Source organism: Bactrocera neohumeralis, chromosome 4 (assembly GCF_024586455.1).
Source record: "Bactrocera neohumeralis isolate Rockhampton chromosome 4, APGP_CSIRO_Bneo_wtdbg2-racon-allhic-juicebox.fasta_v2, whole genome shotgun sequence".
Classification (NCBI taxonomy): Eukaryota; Metazoa; Arthropoda; class Insecta; order Diptera; family Tephritidae; genus Bactrocera; species Bactrocera neohumeralis.
Window position 1 is genome coordinate 32,827,008 of NC_065921.1, and position 26,632 is coordinate 32,853,639.

Below are 26,632 nucleotides of genomic sequence, written 5' to 3' on the forward strand. Positions count from 1 at the left end.
TTGTCTGCAGTCGCCGCTGCAGCTGCTGCGTTGTGGATGGGGATGTTGGGGGTTTAGCGCGAGCTTGCTGCGCTCACACTAAATGTACGGTACGCGTGTATGTGATTATTTCGTGTGTAACAGTTATGTAGTGCGTTACAGTGCGCGACACACACATCGCAACATCAAACTTGTTATTAATGAAAAGGCGAAAATGGCAAATCATTGAAATGAGAAATGTTTTTACTTTTTTTCATTTGTCATTTAGAAGCTGTTTTTGTTGTTTTTTTTTTATTTTATGTTGTTTTTTTTTTTATTAAATAACCTGCTCACTTAATTTATTCGCGAGATTTAATGCACCAATACGTTCTCATCACAAGGTGATCGCTCGGTACTTCCGATTCAGAAAAGCGACGGTGCATATGCTCGAACGCCGATCGCTGACGATAACCACAACCACTACCTCGACGTTTTAAGCACGTGCATGCACTCTTTTTTTATTACTTATAATTGCGTTAATTTTCGTTACGATTCACGCAAAATATACACACATACATACTTATCATATCTACAGAGAAATTCTGCAATACGGACAGTCCTCATAAACGGACAGTTTCCATAACTGGACAAATTTCATGAACACTACGTTCGTTAATACTTTGTTTCCAAATCCATTCCCATAAGCGGGCATGAGTACGTTCCAATGATCGAACACGGACACTATTTGGGAAAGATTTCGTCAAATTACCTCTGATAAACGGACAATTTTTCATAAAGTGTGTGGACAATTTCTAGTTTCCGTTTTTTTCAAATTCTTAATAATTTGTGGTATTTTGCGACAACTTTTTTATTTTGAATCATTGAAAACTGCAAGTAAACCGACTTGCGCTGTTGCCGTCTGGTTTGGGTTGATTCAACTAATGGACGGAGCAGTAGTATTAAAGGACAGAATTTCACCCAGCGGCAGAACTCTATGACTTTTAAATAAAATGAAAATATTTGAAAATTATTTATTTTACAGATATGTATGTATGTATATGGTAATATGCAATAATATTGTACGAGTTACGAAGAAAAATAAAAAAATAAAAATTGTGTAATGCCAACATGATTTCCTATTGACTTTTATAAGTCCCTACTTAAAAGTTATTGTTTAAATGGTATTTCTGCTTAATACATTCACATTTATACATATATAAGTCCAGGTTACAATGTCTTCATTATGGAATCATAGTTATTTAAGAATGGAAAGCTTTGAGGTTACGAGACTTTTAAGATGCCAACGTATGAATTTAGTCTTATTGATTATTTTGCTAACATTTGTTTACCATGTTAACTGTAAAATTATCAGTTCATTCATGTAGTATTTTTACGTACATATGTATGTATATATTTACCATATGTATGAATGAATAGGACGGCAAATGACACATTACCCATCTAATTATGCAAGAACTTGTAGAATATTGTACTAGTCTGGTTCCAAACGGGAATTGACTGCTAACACATTCTTCACTCTGTTCTTCTTCTTAATTTCTTAATTTGTTCACTTAATTTTACAGTATTTTGAAAGTACAAAAGTTCGGAAGCATATTGAGTGAAAAACAAGAATAAACGTTAACTTCGGCTGCACCGAAGCTAATATACCCTTCACAGGTGTATTTCTTTTAGTAACTATATGTCCAGTTTGTGTGGAAGCTATATGCTATAGTAATTCGATCTGAACAATTTTTTCGGAGATTATGTTATTACCTTAAGCAGTAATCCATGTCAAATTTCGTGAAGATACCACGTCAAATACGAAAGTTTTCCATACAAGCCCTTGATTCCGATCGTTCGGTTTGTATGGCAGCTATATGCTATAGTGAGCCGATCTGAACAATTTCTTCGGAGATTACATTGTTGCTTTAGAAAATAGCCCATACCAAATTTCGTGAATAGATCTTTTCAAATGCAAAAGTTTTCCATACAAGAACTTGATTCCGATCGTTCAGTTTGTATGGCAGCTATATGTTATAGTGGTCCGGTATCGGCAGTTCCGACAAATGAGCAGCTTCTTGAAGAGAAAATGACGTTTGCAAAATTTCAAAACGATATCTTAAAAACTGAGGGACTAGTTCGTATATATACAGACAGACGGACGGACGGACAGACAGACAGACGGACATGGCTAAATCGACTCAGCTCAACATACTGATCATTTATACATATACTTACATATATACTTTATAGGGTCTCCGACGTTTCCTTCTGGGTGTTACAAACTTCGTGACAAACTTAATATGCGCTGTTCAGGGTATAATAAGCGAAAGGAGTTTTTTAAATTTCACTTTGAATAATTATGTATTTTATAACAAAAATATGGAAAATTTGGTCGCTGAAACAACCAGTTTAATGTGCCTAACTATTTGTTATTGTCTTTAAATGCCATTTACTTATATGTGTACAATCGATATTGTTGCATCAAGGTTATAATTGGATTTGTATTCATTGGAAAAGGCAAACACAGATTACTAATCAATATTTTCTTCTTGTTTCTCGTAATAAGTATACTTGCCTCCATCCATTTTCACCCTTATTCTGCAAAATTTCACTGGAATCTATTGTCTCTTATATTCCGTGCCAGAGCCCGAGTTGTTTATCTTATTTGTACTCATGTCATGTGATAACAAAAAATAGCTGTTAACTACGTTTTAAAAAATTTGTCTAGAAAACCCTTAAGTGGTGTGCAGTACCCAATATTCTGATCATTTGGGAAATTAATCTAGTAGTTAAACCAGAAGTTTAATCAAAATCCAGTGGACAGATCTTCAATTACAAGCGTTGTACAAAGGTATTATTTTTACAAAAGAGTTCTATTAAATAGGAAAAAGCTATATTTTTAGATGAATTCGGTGCAGAGGACTCCTTTAGAAGACACTTTCTCAATTTCTAATGAGAGAATACGTACAATTTTCAGATATAAATATTCATATGTTGATTATCTTATGTATAAAAATGAAAAGCTAACGTTCGAAACACCCCACGAAAAATTTTTACGGGTATTCTTTCTGTATTTAGTTCTGTAAAAGATCCTAACAGAGGCAATTTTTGCGAAATCGCTGTCGATATTTTTGAAGCGCCCTAATATATGTATATATGTATGTGACCTGGTCTACGAAAAGGTGTCAAAAAATCAATTTTCACTTTTTAGTTGATTCGGATGGAAGATGAGATGCTGACAGCTGTTTCCCAGAAAACTAGTTTTCGCACGTTAGCTCTCTTTTCGTAGACCAGGTCACATATATATACATATGTATAAGTTTAACTCAAGAAGGGCTGAACCGATTTGGTTGAAAATTGCTGGGGAGGTACTTAAGAACCAAGCAACGGGCATAGACTTTTAATCGAGATTAGACCTAGTATATACCATAATTAATTATTTTTATACTCTCGCAACAGATTGCTAGAGATTGTAATAGTTTTGCTCATCTAACGGTTGTTTGCAACACCTGAAAATATTCGAGATGGATATTATGTTTTATCTATATACATACATTCATAGTATATATGTACATATGTACATAACAGGGCTAATTGTCTGCCCGGGCAAGCTCTAAATGGGCGAAGCCGGACTTCACCCACATTCCATCTGATTCTTTCATTATATTTATTAAAACAAGAGTCAATATCATCTAAGACATAAATATAATTACCTAACATTAATATTTTCGAACTTCCGCTTAACTTTATAACGCGTTCTATATTTTGTAAGTTATCTTAATGGAATACAAAAGAAAACTCTTTTTCTAATAACAATGTATCCTCGTGCCTAAACGCCCCACATACCTAACATAAGGATTTTCAAAATTAATACATATATCTTCGTAAAATTGGGTGTAATACTGGACATTTTACATTAGAATGCCGAAACTTCACGAAATCGGTCCACGAACTACGTACAAGTATAATGATTTTCGTTAGTCTAGCAGGCTTTAAACCCAAATGTCGATGAATGTACGAGCTATCTTCCTAAAATTGCATGGAAGCATGCTCTCGAGCCTATTTGAGTAATGGCAAATATTAATCCAATCAGTCCAGATATTTCCCTATCCCCAGTATACGTGATAAAGTGATTTCCATTCGTTTTGACTTTTCATCCGAACTTGAATCGTTTATAGTATGTATGTATGTAGGTGAACATATGAATTTATTTTAAGGAATTTTTTCTTAAAAATATTGCGGTTTAGCGCTGCATATGAATGAAGCTTGGCCCTTGCTCTAAGCTTCATATCCCCAATATACTGTTTCGCGATCGTCTGGTCGAATTTATCCTCAGATAGCGAATATCTTTATCCTTTTAGGTGTCTTCGAACAATGATTAATGCAATATTTTTTAACATAACGGTTTGAAACAGCCAAAAGCATTTTTCCAGCTTTTCTTGTAAATAACGGTAGTATAAAATTCTTAGTTCACCCAAACTTGCCTCCCTTACTTGCAGTAGTTACTTTTAGGCGGAACAACGCCTGTCAGGTGCAGTGCTTTGTATATAGTAAATTCAGAAAAAAAAAAATCGAAAATTCATATTTCTTTGATAAAATGAAAAATTTGTGTTAAAGTTTTGATTTCGAAAGTGATAACCCACGCCAATCAGGCAGGAATACACATATGTACATATGTACGTGCGATCCATAATTAATGGGCATGCGTTGGTATACAGTTTACCAAGAAGTGTTCACAAGCAAAATTTCGTTGATACATTTGAATTTCGTTACATTGTTTTAAGAGCAGCATATATAATAGTTTATAGGCATACCAATGTATGTATGTGTTTACTCTCAAATGCATATTTATGTATGTATGTATAACCATAAAAATTTTCGATTTATCCGAAGGCCGCCTTGAGAGTTGATCAACAAGTAATCACTTGCCAAAAGAGGCGACATTTTGCACGCTTATGCGTTTCGTGCTGTCTCGTGTAGGATTTTTTATTATTTTCATTTTTATTGCGTACACACACACACACATCTCTACATGGTACAAAATTATTAAACGCGTGTATTTGAGCAAGGCACAAATATTGTAAGTAAGCACTTTTGTATGTACGAGCCGGTGACTTTGGCGATATTTACTTTTACTTGTGATATCTTTGAACTTGTTATAATTTAAATATTCATAGATGCATACACTCGTATACTTATTGCGAATTTGTGTGCGACCTCGCATACACATTTGTCGCTGATTAACAGCGGAACCTTCAAACATCAAGTTCTTTAGTTTTTTGTTCAATTGCGAATATTTCAAAATAATTGAGTTAAATTGTATTCATACGCACGCACATTCAAACTTTTGCAAACACATTTTGCAGCACGTTTCCTTTTTTATCAAGGCAACAGTAGAGATTGAAGCCATATGTATGTATCTATGCCCACACGCATGCGCAACAATAGATCGTCCATGAGCATCGTAAGAGTTTTTAATATGATTTTTTTTTAATAAATTGAAGTGATTGATTTCAATGTACGTACATACATATAGTATGTATATGTGTGTTTATAATATACATATGTAGGTATATACGAAAATAAAGGTAATGTACATATTTATTAATGTATGTATATGAATGAGTAGCAAAATATAACAATATCCACTGAAACAACTTGAATTCATGATCACGAAGAGTGTAATTGAGCAAAACATTATGGCTCTTAATATTCCCAAAGGTAGATCGTTTTAATTTTTTAAAAAGAACTCACCTTTTATAATCTCTCCAATGCCATATATGTATGTATGTATACTTTATCCAATTGTATCCTTTCTCGTACAATTTTTTGCTCGGTTTAAATAACACTAGATTAAAGTCATTCTTCGAGTACGATTTTAGAAGCTTCCTACTTTGGAATTGCTTAAATCGAAAATGATAGTAAAAATCACCTAACACTTAGGGTTTTTTGAGTTGTTGGCAAGCTGTGTAAGGGTGAGCCCAAACCCCCACCATTTACAAAGAATGACTCAAAATTGTAAACAGGAAACTTTAAATAATTCACAGATCTCTGATTTCTCAGCAACTGATGTGTTGCAAAGTTTTCCTTCAAATTTGTTGAGTAGTGTAATCGTCGACACAAAAATAAAATGTAAGAACTGCAGACTTCTTTCATTGCATTTTATGCATTGAACTGCAACTCATTGGTTTCGAACACTTTAAATTGGCATTTACACTAAATTATTGGAAATTGGTATTCCCCCTTGCCAATGCGTTGGCTATAAAATGTCTTTGCCCATGCCTCCGTACCATATAGCGGGACGGGAATAATTAGGGAATGAGTTTGGTCTTTGTTCGTTGAGACTTTACTTTTCAATTCCATACTCAGTCTATAGTAGCACCTTTTGTCAAGAGTGAGACAGCCAAGAAGTTTGATGAATTTTCTGAGTGGCTCCGCTGAAGCTTTCTCTCGTTTAGGGGGGGCACCGGACTCCACACTGGTCGGCTGTCGCATCTTACACAAAATTAGTTCACGTTTCCAGGGTGCGCGACAAGGACGCAAGAGTAGGAATTGAGTATAGCTCTCCCACTGTATTTGTATACCCAGAACCATGATAACACCCCATTACACCCCAAGGTCGTATAAAAAATATACTCAGTAGATGTTAACTATCTATGATAATACACGAAATGAGTGTAAGAAACGACATTTAAACGACATAACAGTATAATTTTTAAATAAGAAATCCGAACTCAAAAATCTTTAAGTTGGAACTGTAGTCTCAACACCATGAATGTTACATTAATTAACGAAGCTTCAGAAAGCGATGGACTTATTCAAATACTGACGCGAAAAGCTTATACGTACATACATATATGTATGTATTCTACAAGTACTACTGTGCCCAAAAAACGTTTGTATTTATTTTGAATATTCTTTATTTATTCCTCCAAATCAATTTTCTTCTTTTGATGCAATGCACTTATGCCAACGTTTTCCAATCTGAAACACTGGTTGTAGTCACTTTCGGGATGGCTTTCATTTTTCGCTGCGGCTCGAATCTCTTCGTATAAAAACGGTGTCCCCGGAGTGGTCTTTTGAGCTTGGTGAACAGCCAGAAATCGCAGGGCGCCAGATCAGGTGAATACGGTGGTTGCGGAACGATATGGGTTAAGTTTTTCGCGAAATGATCACAAATTACGAGGGCAATATGGGATGGTGCATTATCGTGGTGTAAAAACCAAGAATTGTCTTTCCAAACATTCCGGCCTTTTTAACGACACATAACGTTCAAATAATATTCATTGTTGACTGTTTGACCGGTTGGAAGGAATTCAAAATGCACAACACCACGATAATCGAAGAAAACAGTCAACATGACCTTGATTTTGAGCGACTTTGGCGCGATTTTTTTATGCAGAAGCCCGAAACGTTGCCTTTTATTTATAGTATCCTCAAATAAAGTAGGCACGTAGTTAGGTTAACCAATTTTTACTGCATCTTGCAAAGAGGCTCATTTTATATTACTTAAAACTTGGGAGCTTATACAAAAACATATGTAGGTGAAAAAAGACTTGTTAAACCTACGCCTTCTACTTACAATCACACATTTCTTTTTATCTGCTACATAGCATATCTGCTGACCAAAAATGCTGAACTGACTGTGGCCGAACAAGGTCAATCGCCATGGCATAACCTGTTGGCGATGAACCCACACCTGCATGCGGGATTCCTGTGACAGCGGAACCTTTGGCTGCGGAAATTTATGTGGCGAACAGGTTAATGTACAAATAAACATGAATGTATTAATTTGCGGATCGCAGGAACACTTGTAATTGCATTTAAAGCTCTGACTTGTTTCAATGTTCATCGGCCCAAGTTTGGAGTCGCTTTATGAAGGTTTTTAAAAAGCTAAATATACACTGATAATACACATGTACGCACATTAGGATGTGCACAATTATTTTTGCTTTGAATACTAGCACCACTTACTATTTTAATTTTTTTATACTGTTCATACATACATTAAAGCGACCTTACTCCCAAAAGGCCTAGCCTGTTTGGAACTATTTCCAGGTTTGTGATATACTTGTATGTACATATTATTTGTAAGTTAATACGTTAAAGTTCTTAGGTCACTTGTGAAAAAACAGTCTACCCTAGTAGGTACGGAGTTCTGAGCCATGAACACAATCTGGTCACGTAAATGGCATAGCAAAAGATAAATTGTGTACGTACGTACATATATTAATTGAAACGAAAGCTCAGGGATCAAGTTGAAGGGCGCAATGTACTTGGAAATATTTCATAATATTTGCTACGGTTTAAATATCAACGCTGCTTTAAGGAACTGATGAAACGAGACTTTAATTATTAAGGGGGTACTCTCATGGGCATACATTTTACCACTTGAATTTTTTTTTTATGGGCCACTTTTAGGAATTTTTTTTTATGCAACAAAATCCAATCATTGTAATTTTTTAATATATTTTTATTTGTATTTTGAAATGTAATTTTTTATTTTTAATGTATTTTTTTATTTGCTAGTTCACTGGTCATGGTGATAGCGGCTTTCATGTTGTCTGAAATAAAAAAATCTAATGGATTATTATTGAGTAGTTCTGCGGCTATCGTCCCTACCAAATATAATCAATTTCAAAATCAAAAAATGTCGAACCTCAAAAAAAAGTCACGAAAATCTTGTTTTTGCGGTAAAAAATCGTTAAAAAAAAATATGAAAATGAGTAGAAGAACATAAATTTTAAAGCAATCGGTTGAATACTTTTTTTTAGGACCATGACAGTTTCAGAAAATGATGATTCGAGAAAAATGCAGACTTGTCATGGCGCCTGGTAGACAGCCGCTTACGACACGTCGGCGACTATGAGCTGTAATTTATCAAATACTCGGTATTCGGTCTGAATTTTTCAATGTTTTCAATAGGTTTTATCACGACATACATAAATACGTATTTTTTTCACACATACGCATTCACACATGATGCGAATGGCAGACGGACAGGGATGGAATGAACGAACCGAAAGATGAGCGATTGGACACATTACCTCAAGATCTTGTTATACCTGTTGTTCTCCGTATGTTCTTTAATTTTTCTCTGTTCTAGTAACCTAGTAATTGCTCTCTTACGTAATTCACTTTCCCATACCTTAAGCAATCAATATTTATTACATCTGTTTATATTAAGGATACCAAATAATCAAGCTACTGGAAGAATCGAGTCTTCGGAGCTCTGGAACTTTGTACTATATGTACATATGTATGTCTATACATAATTAAAAAATATGTATACAGAAATGCTAATCAACCCCAGTATATTTTTACATGAAAATTTTTATTAGTATTGAGACTTGCAAAAGGAGGATGGAGTCTTGTGTAGAAGTTCACGCAAGTGAGGAAAGTTCTCTGATCGCCATTCACTTGGGAGTGGCCAGAAACGATTCTTTTACATATGGCTCAAGCAGCTCACTACTTCCGCTCTTTGACCAAGTATCCTCTGGGTAGCCTAAGAACATCCGTTCGAAGGCGAGCTAAAGTGAGAAGGCGAAACATCCACTACATAGGGTTGTGCGCTGGGTTTGGGACCCGCCACCTAAAAAAACACCCCCAGTGAATAGCTATAACCAGCCTCGGATGAGAGTTTTAAGCTGTAGTTAACTGGGCTATAATCGCGTAAGCGGTGTCTACTCCAATTAAGAAGAAGAAGAAGAGACTTGCAAAATTTATTAATTTTGGTATAAAGCAGAAATGTAAAGAAGACGTTACTAGACGCAGGTAATTTTTTTAAATGATGCATTTATAATAGACCAGTGGCGGATCCACTGACCCAAAACAAAAATTAATATCAGAGGAAGTATCAATGAAAAGTAACGAAAATAACAAGGATTTCTAAACTTAGTTACGGTCACTTGCTTGAGAAAAAAGACATAAAATCGGAGTGCGGGATATAATTTGAATTCAAATTCTGAATAATCAATATTGAAAATATGTTGGAAGGTAAATTTTGGAAATTTTGGATCCGCAGCTGCAATAGAATTATAATGAAATCTGAATTGTGAAGAGATGGTGTCGAAATTAAAGTTAGTTGTATCATGTTTATAACATTACTTCTTTAAATTAAATTACAAATATACATATGTATTGCAATCAAATTTAGGAATTAAATTGTTTTTTTAAGTTATCTTCACTATTGTTTTGTGTGTGGATAACACTACAAATGCTGGCTCGATAGTTTTAGGCCGCATAGAAACAGACTCAACAGAAAAATAAATGTATTTAGCGAAGCTCAGAAAGTATCAACATTTCTAGATTTAGCAGCTCTTTTTTACTAAGAACAGCACCGTTAATCGAACATCAGCACAGTGCAAGCAGTTTGTTCCTGATTTATCTGCTATACAGTTTTCTTTCTGCTAGCCATTTTGCGATACCTGCATACATATATTATATGTATGTATGTATAAGTATATTGTCTGTGAACAAATAAAATACAGACATTCTTAGTTCACAAAAATATAATCGGCATAAGTTATATCGGCCTATTAATACACATACTCTTTTATTTGTGTATAAAATTCCGACGACATTCACTGCAATCAAGGCGGGCATGATAAATGCATAGGAATAGACAAATGCGCGAATATTTATACATATAAAACGGGTATATTCTAATATTGCGACGATGGCGACAGGGCGACAGGGCGAGTGCGGCCAATTTCAATTCATTCACGCATGCGCCACGCCGTTGCTTACGTGTTGCATGTTTGCCAAATCATTCAAATATCTGCGAGAATTTCGCATAGGCCTACACAGGCGCAGACGCAAACTCAGGCCCAGTTGTTGCATAACATTTGTTTGATAAAGTGCAAACCCAACCTGTCTGCCGCGGCAGTGCGAACACATTTGCAGCAGCGAATCAAACCGCGTGCGTTGAGGCCTTGTAATGTGCCCCACTCAAGCTGGCCGCAGTCCGCATAGTACTTGTATTGTCGAGCTCCTTTCGCTGTTGCACAAACCAGCTAAGCTTCTTTGTAGGCCTAAATCAAGCGACCGTGCGCATATTTAACCCAATTCTGTCCGGCAGCATTTATCTTTGCGGTTCCACCCGTGCACACATATTTGTACGCACAGACGTGTTGCGTTCGCTTACAGCACTACCGATAGCCGCGGATTGAGCTCGAGCATATGAGCTGATTGGCGGACACAGAAGTTCGCACACGAAAATTAAGCACTTTTAATTGCTTTCTGAACGGCGAAATAATAACACACCAATAACCAACCACCTGTATAGATTGTGAACAAGCGACACTGCCTATTAATTAGAATATGGCAATATTCTTGCGGCCGTAGAAATTCTTGAGTGTGTTGTTCTGTTCGCACTGCTCCGACGCGTTTTTCAAAAGATTTCAATGTCTGTAGGTCTTTTTAACGCTGACAAAGGCTTCATATTCCCCAAGGAAGTTAGTGCCAACACAGGATTTGGAAAAGCTTTCCTGACGGTTACATTCCAAACAAAGACCGAGAACCTTACAATAGCGGGAAATTCGATAAGTCCTGCATCGTGGCAAATAGTCATTATACTTCAAAATTTAGGCTATTTTCTCACAAATTACTAACTCAAAACTTAATAAAATTTCTGACGATATGTTCAAAACCTTGCAACTTGATATTTATTGCGCTCTATAATACATTTATTATTCCCGAAATTTACAATAATCATTCGAATTAGTTAAGTTCGAAACTCGGTAAGCCATCAGTGGCATATAACTTAAAATTGCGAAATATTTTTGCTCAATAACAGTGTCGTCGCAAAGACATCGAATGCAGCAGTTTCAGCAGCGATTATAGCAAACCCTAGAAATACCGCCAAATCGGTTTTAATATTCTTCGAAACACATGAATAAGTATGCTAAATGTTCTAAGTTTCTGGCCAATAATATACGTACGTTTATAAGTGCGTCTAAATGTTCTAAGTTTTTGGCTTGGCGGTTTATATCCGTTTCAGATCGGATCGCCAGCGTTGCAAGTGGGTTGCCTTGAATTCAAGTTTATTTTCGTGTCATTTTCTTTTTGTGAATTTTGCTTATTCGAAAACGGTGCGTAATCGCACATTGTATGCTGTGAAATACATATTCTGTCGCGTTTGTAATTTCTGCTCGTGTCTAAAGCGTTAATGATCTTCAAAATGCGAAAGCAAAACTAGCAAAATGTGGAACCGACAGCAGAAAATTCACAAAAGGTGACTGTTTAGGCTGTTCATGTTTTATTGTACTGACTTCTATGCGAAGATACGTTTTCTCGCTGCCCCAATTAATTGCATAACAGACATCCACAACGCAGCCAAATAAATGCAGCGAAAATAATAGAGATTAAACAATATTGAAAGTTTCGCATATACAGTATAGTTAGTAGTTAGTATGCATACTTTTTCAGAGCTTGAAGGCAACATCGTAACCACCACCAGCTAAGTTTTACGAAATGTTTGCATAAATAACGAACGTAAAAAGATTAGCTAAGTGAGAACGCAAAGAGGGAAAAATTCTACATTTTAGGAGGAATTTGAAACTAAAAAGCACAAACGTTGAATTTTACAAGTTTCCTCGGCTTTTTCGTGCGTAAATGTTTTTGATATTAGTTTTGTGGCTAACAGCTAGGATTTATAGCTATAAAAAAATGTTCAACTTTTCGACTTTTGCAGAATGAAATGTAAATAATTTTATAAAAGCACTTAACCGTTCATTAATTTATATAAAATTGTTGCAGCACTTTCATTGTATTTACAGTTAAAGACCTCGAAACTTATCTATTGTTTGTTCAAACACACACACACACACACACACGTCGCGCGTAATTATATTATTTAGTCCGCCAGCAAAATAATGTCATTTCTACCGCTCATATACAAGTGTGTGTGTGCATGTAAAGGCATGCTGAATAATAGTTGATATCTATTTAAACAACAATTGTTCTAGTACAAAGCAAATAATCGAGCAAAGCAAAAAAATGCAAAAAACGCACACATCTGCTGATTTTTCCTATTTGCGGCAATATCAGTGACCTCTAATACCGCGCTACATGTACATACATGCATACATATGGTACATACATATGTATGTATGTATGTATGTAGCGATTAAAAGCCGTCTCGCCTTGGCCTTAGAGCAAAAACAGAAATAGTACACACTAGCGTGCAAATTTGTTGTTGTTGTTATGTGTGCGTATAAAGCAAGTCTGGACGCAAATTGGACACATCATGATTATAAAATATTCAGCAAATTTTAAAACAAAATCTTTTTAAAAGATTTGGCCAAGTCGGCTAAAGATCATATAAGAGAAAATTAACAATTTGAGGTATCTTCAAAGCGATAAATTTATATTGCTATTGCGCTAATTTTGATAGGGAGACGTTAATTATTAAACTTTCAAATTACCGCCAGCAGGAATATTGCAGATAAATGAGCAGATTTAGCCCTAAAAGTATTGCTAGCTTTTTGATGTGTGTACTGCCCTAAACGAAAATAAATCTGAGCAAAACAAAAAAATTGGAGTTGAATTGGGTGGCAAGTTTGCTTTTCGTAAATTCAACATGAATATAATATGACTTTTGTTTAAATATTTACAATGACAAGAAAAAGCGTTAACTGCGGTGACACTGAAGCTAGACGTATACCGTTCAAAAATAAAGAAGTTTACATACAAGAATTTGATTTTGAAAGACAGCTATGTGATATAATTGTACGATCTGGAAAATTTCTTCAGGTATTTTAGCTTGGACAAGGATAACAATCGTTTTTGGCAGCTTAGTAATTTAAACTTATCAAACCTATTAACTCAAATTAGATACATATATACATATATGTTCATACATACGTGATATACAAGGTCTGCCGCAAAAGAAACAGGACTGTTAAAAAAAAACAACAAAAAATTAATATTTTTCAAAAGTATATTTTTTTATTTAAAGTAGTTTCCTTGTGCTTCGATACAGCGTTTAGCCCGGTCAATTAGCATTTCAAATGAGTGTTTAAGGTCATTTTTCGGAATGCTCTTGAGAATATCGGTCAACGCCTTTTGGATAGCTGAAATGTCCTGAAACCAGTGTCCTTTCATGGGCAAATGAAGTTTTCCAAATAAGTAAAAATCACAGGGTGCCAGATCAGGTGAGTAGGGTGAGTGATTTATGGTTAATATGGAGTTTTTTGTCAAAAAATCAGTGACAAGCGTCGACCGATGACACGGCGCATTATCGTGCAACAGGCGCCAGGACCCTGCCTCACGGTATTGTGGTCGAGCACGACGAATGCGTGACAAAAGACGCTTCAAAACACCAAGGTAAAACACAGCATTAATCGTTTGGCCAGGTGGGACGAACTCTCGGTGTACAATACCCTCGGAATCGTAAAAACAAATCAGCATTGTCTTTATTTTTGACTTCCGAAGACGACCGACTTCTGATCGTCACAGAGGTCCTCACGACCTTCTTGGAATCGCTTAAACCACTCATGCACATTACTACGGGATAGGCACTGATCACCATAAACTTTTTTCATCATTTGAAATGTTTCAGTAAACGTTTTCCCAAGTTTAAAACAAAATTTAATATTTGCTCTTTGCATTTTACGACCGATGACCAAAAGCTGCTGTCACTTTTTGATCGATAACATCGATTGTAATCAATTGGCGCCACCAGAAACAGTTATATTTAAAAGTTCTCTCGACATTGTTAACTCACCCAAACAGACTAAGTTAATATATTGGATATATGAGAAAAAGTCAATGCGTAATCGAAAAACATTATATTAAATATATATATATCTAGGCCAAAGTCTCGACCGATTTCATAAATATTCTGCGCTAGGTACAGTAAGGTCGAAATTAAGGGCCGTTTCAATAACGTCTTGTTAGCTGCCATCTGTCAGTTAAGTTCTGGTTAAAAAAGGTTTTTACCGAAATAAGATGTCTTGGCTAGGTTAACCAGAACTTAACTGACAGATGGCTGCTAACCAGGCATTGAGGAAATGCTCCTTAATTTCGTTAAAATATCATGCATATGTATGTATTGGCCTACACTAACAATTCAAAGATCGAATTCTGGACTGATTGTATGGGAGATATTACTTGTTTATCCTCGATGTTTCCACGAATTTTGATAATTTATGGACCAATTTATATATTTTTGGTATTAAACTATCCAATACTATAAATTTACTTAATTTTTCTAAAATAACTCTCATATTTACCGATATATGCGATATTAAGTTAACCGGAAGTTCAAAAATCCCCATGACCCAATTTTATCAATTTTTATGGAAGAGCGCCTTATTATCGACAAAAAGTTCTCTCGAATTTTTAATAATAAATCTTACAGATTGATCAAAATTTTCAGTAAAAATTTAGCCAAAGTCACCGGGGTCTACATATTCGGCATTTGGGTTAGCATCCGTAAAAGATGGAATTTATATGCCTCTAGCTAAGGTAGACATTTAAAAGACAAACATATTATAAATCTAGCTGAGTCTTGGTGAAGTCAATCCCCAACTTGTTCAAGAAGCAGGCAAACGTAACATTATTGAATATGAACCTCACATCGAGAACTCCAGTAGGAGCTCTAGCTAACAGGTCACTGTTTAATTGCAGACTAGGATCAATATATGACTTTTGTAGAAGCTTTCAAGAGATAGAAGAAGAGAAGTCTGCAGAATATATTCTATGCGAAAGGAAAGCTATATATGGGAAAATAATCGCAACATTCGGTCTGCGCTTTCTTGATGATGCTTTGGAGGTTGCCCAGACAAAACTGTTTGTGTTGATGTACCTTTTCAGAAGCACAGAGTGATTTAGAGATGACAATGGAGTGAGAGTATTTTGGTCCCGGTGACTTTACATTGAGCTTCCTAAAGACCTACATAGATGCGTCATCAGATTTCCACTCTACTTACCTACCCAGAGGAGAGAAAAACTACGTAGCAAGATTGTCTTGATTGATTTAGGTACATATATAAATATAATGCCACGCACAAAATTTTATAGAAATCGGTAGAATAGGTCCTGAGTTAAAGGATTTTACTTAGAAATGGGTTTTGTATCTTAATGTGTGGCTTAGTTATAGCACATTATAAGTTTATATATGTATATAAGGGGAAGAACTCCGAAATTAAACTGGTCTGGTCATTCAGATGTTAGGTGAATAAAGCTAATGTACTCTGTGCAACAAGTGCAAGTGTGACACAAATTATACAAATTTTTTGAGAAATATTGTAATGAATTTGTACAGAATTTCCAGCTTTAGTTAACTTTAATCTAACTCAATATCACTATATTATTATCTCTCATAAAATATGTATGTATATACGCCATGCAACGGTTGATCAAGAGTGAAAACATTACACATGCAAAAATCTAAAATTAAATAGTACCTGTCAGCTGCCGTTACCGTTATCACGACAGGCCGGAACTTTACACAGACAGAATTTCAAGTTCATCTGACAATCACCGACAATGCCGTTTGGAGCTCGATCATTCACGAACGAGGAAGAGAGCAGAGCTGTACGCTCTCAACACGCTTCATGGAAAACCGGAACTGTATTGCAATTGCTTCAAAGTGCAAACCGATCAAACTGAAACGAAACTGCGGAACAATTAAATTGCGCGACTGTGTACATATGTAAAAAGAAATGGCACAGGCGGCAGTTGCACAGTGCGGGGCGGTCGACCTCATTGCATTTCTATTTTTACATCAAATGCAGAATGCTCTTGAAAATGTTTGTTTTTCATTTTCACAACACATAATATCAACGCACATACATATGTACATATGTATCTACACATAACAAATTAAAGTGAGATCTCAATAATTAAAACCTAATGGAGCAATAATGTGAGTTTAGTTTTCACATGTTATCTTAACGATATCCTACTGTATATTTCCCCACTATTGGATTACTTTATTGTATTAATGTACATATACATACATATGGTATATGTATGTATGTATGTTTCGGCCGATTTGATTCTAACTGCCGCAATTCAACGATAAAATGTGAATATCTTATTATGAGGAAGTAGTAGCAAGCACAGTACATTGTGAATAGCAGATTCAAAATGTATTTTTATCAGAAACGTGTTTAAATATACGCTTAAGATAACTACAATAAAATATTAATTAGTTTGAAACATAAGCAATAATTATCGATGCGCTGGTGTGCCTAGTCAGAACTTTTTCCCTTATATTCAGGTTTAATTCCGTTAACTCCGTTAACTTATTTATTATTTAAAAAGAAAACTTTTTACTAATCAAATATTTTGCTGTCGAAATAACAATACTCAGGCCTGCGATTAAATCACGTGTGCGATGCAACTAAACAAGACACAAAACAAAAAATAAATAACTCGGAAAATGTAGGTAACTGAGAAATATATCTTGAATTTGAACAAGTAAGAAAGGACAAAGTTCGGGTGCAATCGAATCAAAGTCAGGGAAATACCTTAAGGTGGAAAACGTCAACCATAGGACCTTAATCTAAGCAATTTTATACATATGTACATACATACATATACTCTCTATAACAGTTTTATATCTTAATTTAGTGCTTAGTTATGGCACTTTATAGGTTTTCGGTTATTGACGTTTTATGGGCGTGGCAATGGTCCGGTTACACTCATATACGAACTGCAAGAAATCAAGGAACCCGCATACCAAGTTTCTTCAAGATATCTCAATTTTTACACAAGTTACAGCTTGCAGGGTCGGAAGGACAGATTTCAACTTTTCTAGTCATTCTGATCATTTATACATATACATACAGATATACATATATGCAAGGTTGCAAGAGTATAAAAACTGCTTTGTGCTGTGTATAAGGGGGTGGGGTTAGTCAGAATCGATAATTAGCAAAGGATGCGAAAGGGCTCTGAAACGTTTTACATCGGGCTAGATGTCATATTCGTTGCGTCTGAAATATTCTGTTCTGCAATATCACCTGTTATAAATCCGGCTGAGCAAGTCTCATTGTCCACCTCAATATAATCTGTAATAGTAACATTTGAAACGATAAATAGGCGCGGCAACTTCTACGTGAGCAGCTGTTTACAAAGATGGATTTTCCTGAAAAACGCGACTTAGAATCACGTACCAATTGAAAAGTTCGATTTATGGAAGGAAATTTATATGAAATTTGACTTCTGGTGCCAATTCAAAAGATGGAGTTATATATCGAAGATTGTGTTATGGAAGTTCAACTATATTAACGAAACTAATTTTATTTTGTTTGATAGATTTTACATCAATCTGCAAGGATTAATGATGACCAACGCAAAGAGCTTTGGGTAGAAGTGGAGCAACTCAAACAGCCGTAATGGCTTTGGATGTATTACTTTTTTGTCAAACTTCTGTTAAGTCAAGTGGAAAACTTATTTAATGACGCTATGTTTTTACTTTTATGAAATAAAATAATTTACTGGCAAAAAAAAATTAGTTATATCACTCACTCTTTCATATCTCTGACTACACCTTACAACGCTTCTGAACAAAATATTCATATTTCAGCGCAAAATTTATTTTTACCGTAATACGAAGCATTACAACACGAACTTTTAATGTACATAAGTATGCTTGTACATACATATCTTAATATAACGCAATTTAATTGTAATGAAAATTTAAGTTTAAATAATATTAATTCTAAGCGAATTTCTTCTTTTTCTTTATTCTATTAATCTTATGCGATCTAACATAGAATAAAAAAATCAATTTCATTTGACAACTTTGTAGCTGTAGTATGTGCCATATTAATTTTGAAACGGCACATTTGACGATTTGCATAAGGAAATCAGTGAGTGCTGCTTGCAATTCTCGATCACATAGCAGTCAAAAATTACTCGAAAAAATCTTCGATAAAGACGCAGATACTACATTTTTAACTGTTTTTTTGCTTGACTTTTTTCTAGTTTCCGTTCTCTTAACTGTAGAAACTCCCTGCGCACTTCACTGGATCGTACTTTCAGTATACAACTTAGTTTGTTTAAAATATGTTCTGCGGTATGGGTGTCAGCTTCAAGATCATAATGTTTGAATCGCATGTGAGAATAGTTATGACTAGAGGAGCTGCCTCCACTGCTAGAACTGGTTGAAAATAGTCCAAACGCTGAAGGGACGTGCAAATGATGATGTACGGGACTTGTGGGAGAATGTGGCACAGCAGCACCACCACTTTCTATTACATGTGGTGTCGATTTTAAATCTGTAGACGATTTGCAACTGTTCATCGTTGATGAAGAAGACGACGCTTTTAACCATATGCGGATTGTGGCTTTTAAATGACGTCGCTCTACAATTTCACACGAAGCAATGACATCAATGGGATAGGTAACAGCTTTTTGTTTAGTCCAAAATTTCGCATTTTTATGGTGGTCAATTTCGATACGCTCTCCAGAAATTCCTAGAGTGACATCTCTTCGAAAGAAAGGTTTTTCAATTATGTTTAATCGATAAGTGCGATACATAGGCGCTTCCAACATGTCATTGTGACTCATCATACGTTCTTCATAGTCATCATTATTGCTGTTAGTAGCACAATTGGAATCCTCTTCTTCGCCCCCACCGCTAGCAGTAGGTTCCATACTCTGGACAGATTGTACAGCTGCTGCTGCAAGCCTTGCTTTGTCTTCCTCCGATGTCATTGATTTCGTAGCCATGTTATTAGCGTAGTCAATCCGTGTCACCTGCGCTAGTGGCCGACGCTCTGCTAAAGTTAAATGAGAAAATCCAAACTTAGAGCAGGGCTCTTTATCATCAAGTGGTGGAAATTCCTCCATAGCGTCATTGTCTTCTGTTATATACAAAGCATAATGACGTATAGATTTTAATGGAATCTTCGGATACTGTATTGTTGCCTTATAGCAAACTAGACCAATAACCTGAAAAAAACTTCTTATAGTTTTTGATTCTGAAAAGTTAAATATTTTTAAACTTACCTCAAAAATTTTCGCACTAGCAAGAACACAGATTTTAATGGGGTAATTTCTCTCACGCTCGGGCAACATACTTAAAAATACGCCAATACGTTTTGTTTGTATGCCTCTTTGGGAAGTGCCGTCAAAACGGGCATATTCAATAAATTTGTTTTGGGCTTGCTTTGGACTATTAGCTAATTGTAAGGCAAGCTTGCTTTTTACTACACAGATACCGTCGCCTCCACCGCCAGCATCATCAGTAACGTCAATGCTTCTATCGAGATTTTCCTCATTACTTTTGGGCTGCTCTGATGTTTTTAGTACAGTTTTTTTAACAAAAAAATCATTGCGCTCGGGAGGAACAATTTCGTCCTCGTAGTTAACAGATTTTATTTTCGCAGCGTTACGACGAGCTTCGTCCATTTTTTCCAACTTTTGTGCAGTGTTTGAGCGAAATCTTTGCGCCCATATTTCTGGATACATTTGAATTTCGAAAGACTGTGCAGTTAAGTCCATATCTTCATCATCACTTTGGTCCAACCCTGGATAGCAGACAAAATCTACTTCATGTAGGGCCGGGTCTACCATTTCTTGTAAATGTTGTTTATTTCCAATTGATTTCCGTTGTTGTGGTTGCCTGTTTTGATTCGCAGCGTTGCTTGCAACAGATGTGGTTTGATATTTACGCAAATAATTTTTGGGCATATCATTGCTTAACATTACGGTCTCACACATTCCTGTATCATCCGTAGATATGAAGGAATTGCGTATATGAGAAAGTAACCAATGCTGGTTACAATAAGTAGCCATATTTTTAGTTTTATTATAAATTAATTCACTTCAAATAAAATATATTCGTACACTAAAATCATATAAATAAATTGTTCATCACTCAAAACATAACAACTGATATGTTTATTTGGCTGTCAAATACAGAGATGCCAACCTCATTAAACACAAAATTTTGAAAATTAGCAATGTTAGAAAAATTGCCGACTAGATGTTTCCGGAAAACCTGGCATTTTCTCTAACCTTTAAGTGGTTATCATTCTCTTATAGAGAATTATTACAAGATTCCTTCTTCTTACACTTATTTCAAGTTCTTCTACTTATCTATCAACTATATTGGTTCTTCAATGATAATCGTAGCTGCTTTCCTTACTATCTACGTAAATTCAAATTTTTTTGTAAAATCAATGCGAACGAAGTCAGTTCGCATTCACTATATATTGATATTAAGTCAATTGGAACATTCCTATTCTAACTGTAAAATATAAAATTTATTTCACACTTTCAAAAAAATCGTAAATTTTCGTTGGGGCGTTTGTAATATATTAGCCGTAATAATCGTAATGATATCTGTACAACGTGGGAATATGATGGTAATGCAGTCTGCATACGATTAGTTGCAACTCTGTTTTTTTTTTTGCCGTTTAGTATGTTCCTTGTGTTTTTGCTTTCGTATGCAATTGCAGAAGAAAACGTCAAATTCTTTGATTGAAACAAAGATAATTGGATCAAATTGTGAATGGGAATGTGAATAATAATTTAACAATAAATTAATTAATTGTTTTAAAATGTGTATGACACCATTTGCTTTGTAAATAAGTAATAGGAGCTAAATGTGCTGATTGCAAAAATGGACATGGAGACGTGCGACGACGATAGTTTCTATGGTGGGTGATACATATTACCGCTGCTGGTGCAAAAGCCGTATTTGATTCATCCTTTCGTTTTGTATGTGACAAATATTTGCATAGCTGTGTGAAATGACAAATTGTACATCTATTCATTTAAAGTTATCTACAAAAAATATAAATATTGTGAAATTTACTACTTCAGTTACATTTCTAGAAACTCGCTCATGTGGTATAAAACATATGTATGTATGTATATATTTTCAATGACCACATTTAAACATATCACTTGGTCGTAAATGTACATTAATTTATTCTGAAGTTTCATTATACTGACATGCGTATTATTAATAACTTACTATAGTTACACGCTTTCAAGTGTGGGGTAAAAGACTTACAAAATATTTTACTGATAAGATATCTGAAACTCTTTTTTTGTTAGACTACCTTATAGTATTTATTGAATATTCCTTTTAGGCAATTTCGACAGATTGATGCCGTCATCAGATAACTATACATTTGATGATATTGAAGAAATTCTACGTTCTACTGATTCACATCTAGATTCATCCATTGACTTGAATAATCTTAACACACATAATGTGCATGATTTCGAATTACCCTTCGATGTGGACATTCATAACTCTTCATCGCAAGCTGCATCGACGAATAATGAATTTAATTTTGCTTTGCCATTATCCTCCAACGAATTACACAGCCCTGAAATATTTAACTCCACCTACAAGTCACAGCGCACTTCGTCCATTTCTTCAATGGATGAAGACAGCTTTAACCCAGATGATTTCATTAACCTTCTGAAAAATGATGACGTAAAGATGAATTTCTTTAACGAAAATGAATTGAGACAACGTAATACGCCATCTCCTACGGAAAGTTGTAGTAGTTCTGGTGGTAGTTCGACGAGTGGAGTACAGAGCGATGTTTCATCAATAGCTTCACAAGCTAAAACTTATACGCATGTTAACCCACCCTTAGATGGATTGAATGGCATGAAGGAGGAAATATGTGATGAGAATACCCACACTCCTGCTTTAGAAATAAAAAAAGAGAACTGCTTTACACCTATAACAGTGGTATCGCCTCCAGTAGATCATCAACAAACTTTTATTTTACCAGCAATGAATACAAACAATGTTGGCGTTTCATTACCTTTAATGGTACCACTGGTTCCGTTGAATACAACTACCACCAATTCAGCTACCCTTCAAACAATTCAGCCACTGCAGCCAGTTGCACCTATTAGTGTGCTGTCGGGAACGCTGCTCCCTGTTAAGACCGTGCCAATAAAACCTATAACGCAAGTAACCAGTCAAAACAAAGAGTCGGTACAACCAAAAATTGAACCGAAATTGGCCCCCAAAAGAAACATTGATAACTCTAACAACGCTGTTAAAACACCCATTACACCCTCATCAAATGCTACAAAAGTTGTTCCTCCTATAAATGCAAAACCCAAAACTGTATTCCTAACATTAAATGACTATAAAGCATTAACCCAAATAAATGGTAAAAATATAAAGGGTGTTGTCACAAATTCACCTAAAATAATATTGAAAACCGCTAGTGGAAAAGTTATTACAGCCAACAAAATAGTCTCATCCGGCAACGGTGCGTTAGGCATGCATTCTAATTTCGTACCTAAAATTGTTAAAACCAATAGTGGACCAGTGTTTATTAAGCAACCATCGTCAAAAATTACCAACTTAGGGTCGAATACCAACGGAACTTCAAAGTCTTCTTCTACAAGCACCGGTCCTACCAGTTTAAGTGTTTATAAAGGTCTCATTGATGAGAAAATGTGGAAGAAGCAGCAGCGCATGATCAAAAACAGAGAATCTGCTTCTTTGTCTCGCAAAAAGAAAAAGGAATATGTGGTTTCTTTAGAATCACGTATCAGCGACTTAGAAAAGGAAAACTGTACACTGAAAGGGGTAAGCACTAATATCTTACAAACATTTTGAAAACTAAACTTCTTAACCGAGAATATTGTGAGTTATGTTGTAATGTAATTTATGGAAACCTTAACTAGTATAAAAGTAAAGTTTTCACCAAATTTTGTACCCATACACACATCCATATTTATCGTTTTCAATTCGAATATTTTTTTTTTTTTATCTCGCTTGTTCTTATTAATATTTTTAATTTTTTACATATTTGATTAATTTTCTAAGGAAAATTCATCATTACGTTCCCAATTGGTCGCTTTGGCACAATCTTGCCAATGCAAAAACAGCAACATAAGTGAATTCGTTTTAAATACTTTGGATATCAATGCAAAAGTTAACGATCAACATGTGAAAATTGCACCGAAACTAAGTGGAAGAAGTTTAAAGCAGCGAATGACAGCAACTAACATCAAGAAGAACATAGCGATTCTCTTCGCTCTGGCCTTTATGGTATCCTTAAATGTGGGTAATTTTCAGAATTATATGAATAAAAACCACATTGAGAATTCAATTGAGTCGGATGCAACTAATCCTGAAGAGCCAGCTACTGGCCGACGCCTGCTATGGGCTGAAACGGAAAATGAATTTAAACAAAAGTTAAATAACTCAAAGAGGGAAACGGAAATGGATGTCCCTCCACTTCATTTTCTGCATCCAGTTAATCGTTCTCGCGGAGCCCTGTCAAGCGAACAGAATATCAATAGAACAATTAAAGAGTTACCAATGACATCCGCGTCAAAAAAGTGTGCAAACATTTCAAACAATACCGAGAATCATCGTTTGCATAGTAATCTGCACAAATGGATTGACGTTAACGACTACTTGAACTTGAGTTTGTATAAGGAAAATGGCAATGGATATTTGGACAACTCTTTAAGCTTTAGGAAGTTTTCTCCGGATTATTATGATAGGAAACCCTTACAACTACCTCTCCAAGAGGATGTTGCGACAATTAATATGAAACGCAAATTGATTATGACACCACCATTGGTTCAGAGCAAACAACCCAAATTGGAGACACCACAGGCAAACGAAATTGATGACTCGGGAAATGATAAGAACTCTTTGGATATTTTCAAGCCCAAAATTAGTGAGGAATACCTACGTTTGTTTAAAGGCATAAAAAGGCAAGACGACACATTCTATGTCCTATCATTTAACATGGATCATATATTGTTGCCGGCTTCAGCTTATAATAAGAGTGCACGTCCGAAAATGTCACTAATGCTGCCTGCAGGTGACCCATCAGTTAATGGCGATATAATGTTAATGCAAATCGATTGTGAAGTAGTTAACACGACCGAGTTGGAGTTGAAATCATTTATGATACCGGAGAAACTTCGCCCACAAAAATTTGGAAACAGCAATTATAATCCAACTCCCAATCCAAATGACATGGTAAATAATGAGACTCGCTCAAGGGAGGAACAGCGAAAGCCCAAAGGAACAATGCCGGAGATGCCCAAGCAAAAGTCGCCACCGAAAACATATTACATGATGGGGCCCCGATCGGCTGCTGCTGCGGCGGCTATGAAAAAGAAGCCTACACTTGTAAGGCTAGGCAGCAATGAAAGCATTGAAAGTATTGTTGAGAAAGCTGAGACAAACTCAACGATTTTCTCGACAAGAAATCAACATTAATTTTTTAGTTATAAGTATACATTTTTGTCAAATATTAAAACTAACTGAAAGTTTAATGATCGTAAATATTTAATATTTAAGTGTCAGTATATACTTTGCTCAAAATGCATACGTTTTCAGCATTTAAAAAATGTGTGTACACCTGTGCGTACATGCTTTCATTTACAATTTTCAATTTTATTATTTTATTACATACATATATATTGATGTAAATATACTTAACTGATTTGTTCAAAATACATTAACAAACATATTTATAGGTTTAGTAATTTTTTTGTATTATACTTATACTATATAAGACATTCGAAATCTGTTGATAATGAAATCTGTAATTCGGTCTATGCCGTTCTTTAAGTTTGTTGTAATGTATTGCTTGCATCATATTTGCCCTCTTAGATTTTCTTTTTAAACTCTTAGCGTAATTGTGTGCAATAGCTAAATAAAAATGTAACTTTAGAATATACCATATGTTGTATTTGTAATGAAAATCAATTATAAAATTTGATTCAATAAATACCACCTTTTTTAAAACAATATTGAATGTGTGCAATGCCGTAGTAGAACTGAAAATGATAAGGGTTAGTTCTCTAATTTTTAATTCCAGTACAAGTCTTAGAGAGAATAGAGAATCTTGATTTTGTATAAATTAGCTTTTCCAATAAAGAATTTGACTGGGAGACGTGGTGGTCCAGAAGCCTCTCGAGCTACGTAGCAAAGTCCTCTAACATATGAATATTATAGGTTTAACTTTCGAAAATACGGTGCTCAATGAAATGTAGACAAGACATTCGACATTCGTCGGAAATTGATTGCCATAGAAGGTATCTAACGGGAGACACAGAAGTCACATGGTGTTTCAGGCCAAAGAGAGAAGGGTTTTAAATAAGTTTGTTTCACAGGGCATGTGAAGAATTATTTATAGTCGCGTTGAAGGCAAGTCATATTGTGTACAAGTAGCGGATTAACCTGATACAGTATCTAGAAGCAACGCCATTCACTGTGTGTATCAAAAGCTTTTGACACTGTCAATCACACAAAGCTACGGCAGGACATCGAAAAAACTACGCTCCCTCCAGGACTGAAGATGTGGACCATGAACTACCTGAGCGGTCGGCAATCATCCGTACTGTTTCGAGGAAAAAAACTAAACAGAAGAATTAAACAGGGGGTTCCGCAGGGTGGTGTCCTCTCCCCGCTACTGTTTAACTTCTACATCTCGAAACTCCCACAGCCACCAGAGGCAGTTTCCATAACCTCGGACGCTGATGATTGCACGATATTGATGTCGGGCAATGGGATCGATGGCATGTGTTCAAAGGTGAACAGCTATCTCTCCGACCTTTCTCGTTTCTTGTCTGCACGGAACCTAACACTTTCCCCCACCAAATCCACAGCGACCATATTCACAAACTGGACGAAGGAGTATAGACTTGAGCTTAATATTGCAATCGATGGCGTCAAGCTTCCGACTGTCAAAAA

At 35.5% G+C, this 26,632-nt stretch overlaps 2 protein-coding genes across 3 annotated transcripts; one reads left to right on the top strand and one right to left on the bottom strand.

Annotated features, from left to right (window-relative positions):
- Window positions 1–18,626: 18,626 nt before the first annotated feature.
- On the bottom strand, window positions 18,627–20,813 carry LOC126757238 (stress-activated map kinase-interacting protein 1). The gene is made up of 2 exons (XM_050470982.1): window positions 19,930–20,813; window positions 18,627–19,872 (listed from the first exon to the last, which is right to left on the bottom strand). The coding sequence occupies exons 1-2, from the start codon at window positions 20,716–20,718 to the stop codon at window positions 18,865–18,867; spliced, it is 1,797 nt and encodes a 598-aa protein (XP_050326939.1). The 5' UTR covers window positions 20,719–20,813; the 3' UTR covers window positions 18,627–18,864.
- A 560-nt stretch (window positions 20,814–21,373) lies between these two features.
- LOC126755222 (cyclic AMP-dependent transcription factor ATF-6 alpha) lies at window positions 21,374–25,689 on the top strand. Of its 2 annotated transcripts, none has more exons than XM_050467625.1 (3): window positions 21,374–21,584; window positions 22,023–23,497; window positions 23,738–25,689. In XM_050467625.1, the coding sequence occupies exons 1-3, from the start codon at window positions 21,548–21,550 to the stop codon at window positions 25,151–25,153; spliced, it is 2,928 nt and encodes a 975-aa protein (XP_050323582.1). In that variant the 5' UTR covers window positions 21,374–21,547; the 3' UTR covers window positions 25,154–25,689. The 2 variants fall into 2 exon arrangements, with proteins under 2 accessions (XP_050323582.1, XP_050323583.1); XM_050467626.1 differs by lacking the exon at window positions 21,374–21,584 and adding an exon at window positions 21,628–21,794.
- Window positions 25,690–26,632: the final 943 nt, after the last annotated feature.